The following is an 11,544-nucleotide window of genomic DNA, read 5'->3' on the forward strand; positions in this document are numbered from 1 at the left end:
CCTCCTATCTCCACCGCTTCTTGCCCCCTCCTCCTTCTCACCAGCTTCTCCCCTCCTCACCACCTTGTCCCTTCTCCCCTTCCTCTCACCCACTTACTCCCTTTCGCCACACTTCTCCCTTCTCCCCTTCCTCCTTCTCACCACTTCTCCCCCTCCTCCGTCTCACCAGCTTCTCCCTCCTCCACACCTTCCTCTCTCCCCTCTCTTCCCACTAACTAGTACTAATCTAACTTCCTCCTCCTTCCTCCCCTCCTTCACTGCTCTTCCTACCCTAGTACCAGAACTAATCAGATTATCTTAACCGGATCTGGTCGAATTTAACCGACACGTTGGTAATTCAGTAAGAACAATCCCTATCTGGTCATTTAACGACACGTTGTAATTCAGTAATAACCAATCCCTATGGTCGATTTAACTAACCGTTGTAATTCATTATAAGACGCGTGGGATCGGAATTACAACCACGTCTTATACATCTTCACACGTGCAATTCGAAGTTACAACACGTCTTATTCTTCTCCGACAACGTGGCAATTCAGAATTACCAACACGTCCTTAATCTTTCGACACGTCGCAAATTTCGAATTACAACACTCATTAATTCTTTCGACACGTAGCCAATTCTAATACAATCGTGTCGAAAGAATTAACGAGTGTTGGAAGTATCGAATGCGACCGTAGTCGAAAGATATTAAAGACGTGTGTAATTCAATGCGACTGTCGAAAGAATTTAAGGGACGTGTTATAATTCGTAATTGCACCGTGTCGGAAATTTAATCGACGATGTTGTAATTACAATAGCGACACGTAACAATTCGAATTACCACGTCGGTGTGGTTGCTTTTATGAACAGTTCCTGCTTCCATAGGGGATAGAGCGTCGCGCGCGCCCGCGCCCCACAGCTGTAGTATGCGCGCGGCAGTGATATACGCGCGCGCGCGCGTCCGCGGCGCAGCAGTCTATGTTGCACCGCGTTGTGCGCAGTACGACGTTGATACATCGCGCGCGTGCAAGTGTGTAAATATCGAGCATGAGTGATATTTAGTGTAGCATTGTATGCTATTACCTTAGTTTAGTGAGTTATATTTGCGGGGAGAGATGCTGAACGGTAGCGGACGATGCTAGCGTTGTGAGAGAATAATCAGAAAGAGCGGGGCGTTCAACGAGAGGGGCGGAGTGGTCCAATGGAAGCAATACAGAGTGGTATGACGCAGGTAGCAGAGAACCGATTGTGAGCTTCGAAAAGAAATGCGAATCTGTGAGACATTACTTGTACGTCACGACTTCACGTGGTTGATGATGAATATATAAGCCCGTCGCGCGGTGCGGACGAGAACAGCTTAGTGTTTTTGAGACTAGCCAGTTGAGCAAACAGTAGAAGTTGTGAGAGAGAGAGAGTTCAAGTAGAGATAGAGAGAGAGAGAGAGAGAAGAGCGCGCGCGTGAGAGAGAGAAGGAGAGCGGAGTAGCGTGACGCCGCGCTTATTGTACGTAATCGCCCATTGCTCGCTGCCTGTGTGTGTAACTACATAATTGGCGATCGGAGTGTCAACCCTTAATAAACAGCCGCTTATCCTTCATATTATACTCTACTTCTATCTTCGGCCCTTTTTCGAACTGCACGTATTCGGCAAGCCTTTCCTATGACGAGCTGAGTCGGTGTAGACGACGAAGGGATTGAGAAACACACGCAACGCACGGCGCCTGTCAAGTCCGTGTGAAAAAAAGGGCTACGACGAAAAAAGGAGACATAACTAGAGACGGCGACGAAGATACATAAGTCGTACTGAGAACAAAAACGCTACAATTATATGATGATTATTCTTATTATAAAAATGACGCCTAGAAATACATATATCAAATACAAAGTTGATATATAGTATATATAATAATCATATATAATATATAAATATATATATATATATATATGTATATATATATATAGTACTAATATATATACAATAGAGCCATATTGTTTGAAAATATAAAAGATATGGTATCGCATCGAGTCAAGCCGCTATTACGCATACAACACAAGTCTGTCTGAGATTTCTGTTGCATATACGCTGACTATTGACCGGCTGACATAATTACAATTAACTATTTCTACATTACTATCACGCCATGACGGTCAAACCGACGTATAGCACAGAAATTTAAGAACAGACTTGGTTAGTCATAGCGCTATCCTTTCCAGATGCTTTGAACGCTACTAACCCAGCCGGTTAATATAATCTTATAAAACCTATTTCATATCTTAACAGATATTCCTCTATAAGTATTTACGAAGCCTATAGAAGACATACGATAATAATGCAGAAATTCGCTGCACCACAGCCAGGGCACTCCATATATATTAAGACATAGTATATGTTGCGCGGAAACCCCTATTTTCAACCTAAACTCCTTTCCAGTGCATCGCATTTTTAAGAATATTCTCGTTTAATCCCAGAAGCATCAACAGTTTAATTTAACATGCACATCTTACATTTTTGCCTTTCAGCACAGACCATAGTTTTAACATTATCAAGTGTTGACAAAATGATATATTGACTGTTAGCCGAAGGTTCAGTAACATTTTGGCCAATTTACTTTAAGTTTTTGTTATTGAAAAATTATTATTAAACTGAGGCCCCTAATAATGGTACTCTAGTACGTCATGTTGTGTTATTAGTATGCAATTTAATATCCAGAACTAAACTCTTCAAGCATTCCACTAATTGAACCGTCCTATGAACAATATTTTGGTTGGGTAACACATTTCTCCACTGACTCAAAATAGAACTTTTTGAGCCACGCCCTTTCGAGCGAATTACTACATCCACCGTGCAACGTATCTACAAAGCGATTGTACCTAGAGTTGCTCGACACTTAAGAATGTCCGCAATGTCGACATTTATGGGAGTCATATACATTTTTATATCCAAAAGTTCAATGTTTTTAAGATAATTGCCAAAAACCGATTTACAGATGTTACGCACTTACAAATATATTTCGTAATTTCCTTTATTTGATTTCTACACTTTTCTGACTTTACTTACACCCAAAACGTCACATATTTTATGTCCTTTCCTCCGCAAGTGGCAACGTATTGTACTCATACATGATATTGGGCATTGAATGAGGGGGCAGGCTTATCGGCCATGCACGATACGACAGTATCACTGGTGTTATGCAACATCCGTTTGCCTTCAATATCACATACTGGAGTGAATCTGTTTGTGCCTGCAGCGATTGGTTTCAAACCACATCTTACACTGCAAATATGCTCGACTTATATGTTGTTCTTCGTAGCGTTGAATGCAAACAGCACAACAAGTGGCTTAAAGTCAGTTCTTCATCTGGGTTGTGGTACTGCTCCCATTGATATTCATCGAAGTGAACAGTCTGTCTTATTTAATCCAAAACAACAAGAAACTTTTCAACATTTTTGTCTGTGTAACAATCTTTTCAACAAACCCATTCAGTAGGGAGAGATCATAGGGATCTTTCAGGCCAACAGCTTGACCACCTTGCTGTTACCTGATCGCAAACGCGAGAGCTCATGAATGGCTGGGAGACACGACACCAAACCGTTGTCCAGTGATCAACAACAGGTGACTGTACAGTTTCTTTGTTTCGTTGCCAAGCTTACACGTACCAGCTGGTAGTTGACAGGTTTGTTAAGTGGAAAGATGAGCGTTGACAAAGATCATCGTGTCAGGTATTCAACCAAGATGACATTGACAACCATCATTAATATGGAACATGATTCTGTCGTCTGTATCTTCTTTGTTGCTTGAGAGCTCTTCGATCTGTGTTTCAGTGCAGACAACAATTCCTGCATTCACCCCATATACTCCAAAGAAGATCGCCTTGTTCCGACTCGACATTACTGCAGCATCTACTGAAACATACTCCTGCAACCGACTTTGTTTTCAACAATTGAGTCCAGAACATATCAGAATCGACAGGGAGTTATTGATTCAAAACCTAATTCGTTATATTATTTTCTAAAAGAACTTCTTTGCCATTCCATTGCTGATTGATAATTTCTTGATAAACATCAAAACAAAATCTATTCATGTGGACCTCGAGCCTGTTACAAAGAATTGTTGAAAGACTCTCAGCAATTCCCCGAATATGTGAAGCCCATTTTTCATCCAGTATGTTGCGCAAGTGTCATGAATCCACTATGTCATCCTTTACAGAGCTCATCTCTTTCCATTATCGTCTCCGTGGAAGTTGCCGACAAGTCCCTGCTAATGATTTATGAGCTTCTTCAATACTGATGCCATCTTTACATTCCATGTGATAATGGATGTCTGGTCAATTAATACTTCAGGAGTTCTGCATGGCTGTACCCTTTTTCTCTCGCATAGTCAATCGTACCTAATCGTTTATGCACATCCTTTATTCGCATTGATGCTTCGCTTGGACGATAGAATACAGTTCACAAAACAGTACTTACGCTTGTTAGCAATTCTATCATGTAGTGACTCTCCTTATGCCTCTGAAGTCTGATTCTAGCGCCACGAATCTGATGTTTATTGTAATCCGAACGTATTTCGCACGACATTCAATCTTCGTAGAAAATTGATTGAACTCATGCTGTATCTCAGTATCACTGTCATCTTGTCTCCCAAGTCTACACCATTCAGCGCTGTGCACATAACATCTTTCTCATCTTTAGGAGATTCCATTTATGCTACTTGCCTTCTTTCTGTCTATCATCCAATGAACTCCAGCACCTTGGCGGTTTATTGAACACTTTCCCCATTGCCAGTTCAAATCCTCTCACTGCCTTTCGGAGAGGTGTTACATCACCCACTCCACCATCTGGAAAGCCCATCTGTAAATACCCGGATAAACTGCCTTTGTATCGTCCAGCCAATCTTTCAAGAACAGCGATACCCCATCATCCTATAGTTTTGTCCGGACCAAACCGAAACAAAGGCAATGCACCTCCGCTACAGCATGAAACCGAAAAGATGCCAATCGCTTGCCGAATAAAAGTGTGTAAGATCTCTCAGGATAGATACAGTGCATCCAGAAACAAAGCTCCAGGCCTCACATACTTATTACAGACTTTCTTCCATTCTGTGAAGACTGCTTCAAGTCATTGCATTTAAGTTCTGCTTTACTTCCAAATCTCTCTGAACTCTGTACACTCAACATCTGAAAGCCTGCTATCTAGTTTCATGTCTCATATTTACTGTCTAATCACAACTATACTGTCCTGCGTCAGGTTGAAACTTCTCAAACAGAAGAACTGTCATCACCTCTGATACTCAAGACTCATTGCCTCTTACCTTTGACAAAGACCTCAGTGTGATACTATCTCTACAAAAAGCCTTGCCAGGCTTCAGTCTCAATCAAAGCAGATCATACCGATACAGCCTAAAACAACTTCCCAAACAATCGATGCATTTCTCCTGTGAAATGGTCCCATTCCAAGGAACCAAACCAACCAAAATCAGAAACCAGATCCACTTCAAGTATGGATAATGAATGAACAGAATGTCGACATAACACAACAGTATACTGCAGTATCTTCAGCCGATGCCTGCCCCTCCAATGCAAATGTCCCAACATCATGTACTGGGTACCAAACGCTGCACTTGCCAGATGAACAAGAACATAAAATGGTACGTTACATGTAAAGCAGAAAAAAGTGTAAGAAATCCAAATAATAGGAACAATTACGAATAATGTAGGCGTAACATACTGAAACGGTTAAATTGGCAATTATCTTAAAAAACCATTTGACTTTTGAGATGAAAATGTATTACCTTGATTCACCATATTTTGCCATTGCGCACTTTTGATGGTCGGGCAACCTCCTAGTCAACCTCTTCTTAATACATCACGGTGAGATGGTATTTACTTTGCTCAAAAAGGCGTGGCCCAAAAGCTATTATCGACTGTCAGTGGAAATGTTTACAACCAAATATTGTTCCTGGACCTTCATTAGTGGATTCTTGAAGAGTTTCAGTTTCTCTGACATAAATTGCAATACAAAACACCTGAGCCTTACTAAAGCATGGATGCGTTTGGTTAACTTACTTTTCAAGTTATTTGCTATGCGTTGTGTGTGTGCAGTGTGCGTCGTGCGTGCGTGTGCGGATGCGATGTGCGTGTGCGTGTGCGTTCGTGTAGCGTCTGCGGTGCGCTGCGTGTGCGTGTGCGTCTGCGTGTGCATGCTTTTGTTGATGTGTAGTGTGTGTGTAGTATATGTGTTGTGTCGTGTGGTGTGTTGCGTGTTTGTGATGTGTGTCGCCGTGTGGTATTGTACATGTGTGTGTGTGTTGTCGTGTGTCGTGTGATGTGTGTGTGTGTGTGTGTGTGTGTACATGTGTGTGTGTGTGCGCGCGCGCGTGTGTGTGTGCGTGCGTGTGTGTGTGTGTTGTGTGCGCGCGCACGTGTGTCTGTGTGTGTGTGTGTGTGTGTGTGTGTGTGTGTGTGTATGTGTGTGTGTGTCAGGTTAATCCCTTTCATAGACCCAGGGTGCCAGTCATCCTATCGGACCATCGTAGTATGGACAAAAAAAACAACTAAGGGCCATACAACGAACAGCCTTTAGGCGCATGCATTGGGCTATAGCTGCCATAATATACCCAATGCGGTAGTGAATTGTGGTTCGATCTGTAAATGTAGCACACTGCTGGTGTAGTTCAAAGAAGTTGGTGAAATTGGTTTTGAGAAATAGCTTAAAGTTAGCATTACTATAGAATTCTCATGACTGTATTCTGTGCACTAAATAAAACCCCGCTAGATTATCTTAGTAAGGTAAAGGGGTGCCCATTGAAATTTTTTCGCATGGGTATAGTTTTCACCCCCCCCCCCAATTGGTACCGCAGTCATATGATTATGTAAGCGCTACAGCGATAGGTGACACGTATTCTGAATAGGCACAGTTTGAAGCGTTCATTCCGGCGATGTGCGGCTGATTTGTTCTAGCTGTTCACTTCTATAAATCATTCTTAATATTGAATTTCAACTACTGGCAATGTCACAGCTAGTTTGTGTGATAATTATTTTTCTGATTGGTAGAACGTCAGAATCGGTCACTGTGCATGTTTTCATCTGTTAATAGTTCTTATAACTACACAATTATTATGTTTCCGTATCATTCACTATTTTATCTCTGATCAGCGGGAATCACTTTGAATATGACGTATAACATTATATGTATGTTTAAATCTCAGGTCACTCCCTTCCGTCGGAGTATAATTGGTGGTCTATGTAATGGAAAGATGATACACATCCAAGCCGTGCCAATACCATCTGCTAAGACGTATGACGTGCTATATTATACAGCTGTTAAGACCATTCAATTCGATTAGACATCCATATCCTGTTGAATAAAACAATTAATATATTATGCATCTTTTGCCAATAAGAATATAATTGCAAATAATTTTTCTGCATGGAGCGTAGTATCACATGTTTACATGAGTGCTATACAATTTAAAGTTTACAATTTACTATACGCAGTTAATTGCTGAGCTGATATTGATTACGGGTAAGACATATAATAATAACCATCTGAAACGAGGTGTGACGACACGTGTTATGCTTGAGTGCATAGAATTGCCCATGCATGGTATATGTGATCGATAAAAATATTGTGATGCAATAATTGCAATTTCTGTTTAATCGGTAGTTTTAAGATCGAGCTATGCTGTGGGCCAACGCCATTTCCCGGCTGCGACGTCGCGCTGTCGATGAATACACATTTCTTCCCTCCCGGCAACCGCCAGTTCACACTCACCACCTACCGAAACAAGCAGTGGGTCGCTAGCGTGCGGGGAAGCAGCTTTCCATTCAGCGCCGGAGCAACTTTCGAGATGATCATACTGATAGAGGCTGGAAATTATAAAGTATTTTGATTCATATATAGTTATGGTTCACCCATTTTTAGCTAATCTTGACATCGTCAAGCTGAGCTATTGCCATGGGTCGTCGTCCGTCGTACGTCCGTCCGTCCGTCCGTCCGTCCGTCCGTCAACATTTGGCTACTGTCAACGATAACTCAGGAACTGTTTGACACACATGTTTGAAATTGGGTATAGTTGTTAGTGCTATGCTCCCATATTAAACGTCCTATTTTGGAGCACGTCAGTCGACGTGCTTTCTAGCCACGGCAATTTTTTGCCAAAAATGGGAATTGCCAATTTAATTAGTCAGTTCAGGTTCAACAGATTTTGCTCATTTTTGGTATGTGAATGAATAAGGGCTAGGGGTTTTGAATATTAAAATTAAAAAGCAAAGTTAGGTCGGTTTGGCAAATTATATAAGCATATTACTAATACGACACGGGCTATAGATAAAAACAGTCAGTATGGTTCACACTCCGTCCCCCCTGGTTCTGTTTTACAAGATTTCACTGACACAATATCTTGTTAATGCAAAATTCCTGCTATAACATAATTTACAATTCCTGCTTATGAACATAATTATGAATTTATACTATTTTATATATTATCATCATACAGTCATTATTGATTATTTATTATTAGGTATCTATGATTTTATGCTAAGAAACATACAAAGGCGGGTGTAGCGCCATCTACCCTCACAAATTGTGATTCGATTTTTGTTTATACAATTAATTTATAATTTATATTATAATCATCAAAGAGCTAATAATACCTTTAGTTGCCTTGAATAGTATTATTAGCTCTTGATTAATATTATTTATTAGTTTTCACATAAAAATGATTACACATAATTTTCAGAAGTATATAATCGGGGACGTTCTGCCCATATTATACTCTTTCGCGTTTCTAAAATGTATTTGGGCGTTGATGGTTGCTCAGATTAAACACCTGCCTTCTTCCTCACTCACTCAATTTGTGTCCTCTTTTGCTGTGGTGATGACCGTGTCACGTTGACACTTTTATATAGTACAATTATACCAAATTAGTAAAGATTGTGTTGCATTCTTTTTGTGGAAATGTGTGAAATCGATTTCTATAGTTTCTGTGAATGTTGTATCCATGTATACCCTGATTAATGACGAAAGTACCCTGTTTTGCTCCCTAGATTGCAGTGAATGGAACTCCACTTCGCCAGACTTCAAGCATGTCATACCTCATTCGCGCTGTGACAGAACTCTAACAATAGAGGAGAGATAAGTGCATTAACCCAACCTCCTGTTAGATCCAGTGTATTGCTTTATATTATCAATGATCAGCATCACAAGTGACAGATCGAGAATTCGTCCAGGCGCCTAAAGTGAAATTGTTCTGAAATGGTTTTGGCCTGACTTGCTGCTGTCATGCGGTTAGTCAAACGGTAATGGCATTCGGCATCCATCTGCGAACAATAATTTCAGATGACCGTTTATCGCAACACCAATAGCATTCGTTGTTTTCAGTAGCGTGCACACCGGCCAACCCCAAGTCGTCTACCCACCGACACTCCGCAGTATAACGACGAGTTTGATGTTGAATAATTTAGAGTAAAAATAAATGCAAGAGAAGTGTAGAATTTGTATTTCACTGTTAAAGAATATCTTGTTTACACTAACTGCTACCGTTCTAATACATCACACTCACACTAACCGTCTCCCGTCACGTCCATTTCCATCCAGTCAAGTCCCCAGACAAAGAACCGCGCACGCGTGCACTTCCTCTCAAGCTCCCCAGCCGACCCCTTATCTGTAACTAACCACAACCCTATGTCGCCTACGCTATTTCACCAATCGAGCGCCTAGAATCTAGCCTAAACGTAAGCCACGCTTCCGTTCTACCTCTACACCATCGCCAACCCTAATTCTATCCTACATGCTAAACTGCCTGAACCCTACCCGCTAAGGCCTACCTACACACTAATGTACATCAGCTGTACGCACATGTTACATCAGATATAAGCCTATAACTTGATTGTAGCGCCATTTAAATATTATCTTTAATTACAACACACTCGTGTTCATGTGTAGGGTTACTGCAATACAAGAATCTAGCTACTAGGTCTCATGATTGTGTATTATTATATCGTTTTACAAAATTATTGGTCACTTAAAAACAACCCTGCTTTCCTGGACTACACTGTTAAACACGCTATTCGTGACACTTGCCTGATGTTAATGTTGCCTGTTGCCTGACGCTTGTCTCGCCCTATTAAAATACATTTATTAATTGAAGTTTAATTACAGCCCGTACCTTACCTGAAAGCAATACCAGGAGGGCTACGCATTGGGAGGATTATCAAGGTGTCTGCTTATCCTCTACAAACTGCAAACGACAAGTAAGGTGTTACAATTATTTGTGCGTTGAAAGCAATTAGGACGAAAGCAAATATGCATTGAATTTTATATTTAAGAAGCAACTGCATAAAGTGCGGCAGTACCCTAATGGTTCGTGGGTTGGTTTTCAGGCTCGCCGTGAGGTTTCTGTGCGGACCACATGCAGGTAGATCTGACATCGCGTTCACGTGCAGTCCTTGCTTTAAACGGCCGCTGCACATCATCCGCAACTACAGAGTGAACGGAAAGTGGGGCGCCCAGGACCGCACTTTCTATGGAGATCACGACTTCCCATTTCCACCGGGCGTTCCATTTGACCTGGTGATCAACTGCGACGCGGACAAATTCCGCGTGACGTGCAATGGCAAGCATCTGATTAAATTTTCATATCGTGTCATGCCCCTGCAGAGAATAGTCAACTTGGAGATCATTGGTGAGGTGTGCATTCAGAATGTGCGCGTTGAATAGAATATACGTTGACGCCTGATGAGGCGTTCGCTACCTTTGAATCTTAAGCAGACGAGCTCGAATTATTGATATTTGTAACTAATTAATGTTGAAAAAATTCCAACCGCGCGGCGAAGCGATTACCCTTATTGTTTAACTGTGATAAACACATAACATTATTTGAATGAAGAAAGGTCTCATATATTGAGTAAAATAAATATATTATTTCAACAAATTTCTTGATACAAGCAGTTTTGGTGGCACGAAGTAATGTATGACAATAACTGTTTGACCGCTAACGACAATCCATGCACTGATACCATGGTCGAGGTTACATACAAATATACAAATATGCAAGCATGGGATGCACACACTCAGACAGACCCTCCCATAGCCAAGGGAGGGTCGGCAAGGTCAGACGACCCTCTTTCTTAACAGCCACTGGTCCGCTCTTTCAAGACAGTTATTTACCCAGTTATCTGAAGTCTGAACATGTTCTAAACTATACATTATTACCATTTTCTTTAGTGAACTGAATAATTATGCGTACACAATGCGTTTGGTGTACCGAAGAGTTCCGAACTAAAAAGTTATAAAAATATATAGCCCTACTAGTTTGCATATCGCGTGGAGCAGTTAGCTGCCAGAAGCGACATGTGTCACGAAAATCAAACGTCCTACGCGACGCAGCCGCCTGCTTTCCAGGAATCGGAACGATTTGGCATTCTGCCGGTGTGCAGTCTGCCTGATGTGATCATGAAAATGCTCCGATTAAGCGGTGAACACAATAAAGTGCGCGAGGATATTTTTTAGAAATACGTGTCGTTTAAGCGATGTGTCCGATTATCTGAGACCAAATAAAGCAGA

At 41.3% G+C, this 11,544-nt stretch overlaps 1 protein-coding gene across 1 annotated transcript; it reads left to right on the forward strand.

The window, feature by feature from the left end:
• The first annotated feature begins 2,189 nt into the window (after positions 1–2,189).
• On the forward strand, positions 2,190–10,894 carry LOC106819350 (galectin-4-like). The gene is made up of 6 exons (XM_014823996.1): positions 2,190–2,223; positions 7,187–7,275; positions 7,645–7,861; positions 9,027–9,086; positions 10,141–10,232; positions 10,362–10,894. Exons 2-6 carry the CDS (start codon positions 7,235–7,237, stop codon positions 10,696–10,698), a joined length of 747 nt encoding a protein of 248 aa, XP_014679482.1. The 5' UTR covers positions 2,190–2,223; positions 7,187–7,234; the 3' UTR covers positions 10,699–10,894.
• The last annotated feature ends 650 nt before the right edge of the window (positions 10,895–11,544 follow it).

This window comes from Priapulus caudatus, unplaced genomic scaffold (genome assembly GCF_000485595.1).
Source record: "Priapulus caudatus unplaced genomic scaffold, Priapulus_caudatus-5.0.1 Scaffold3262, whole genome shotgun sequence".
Classification (NCBI taxonomy): Eukaryota; Metazoa; Priapulida; class Priapulimorpha; order Priapulimorphida; family Priapulidae; genus Priapulus; species Priapulus caudatus.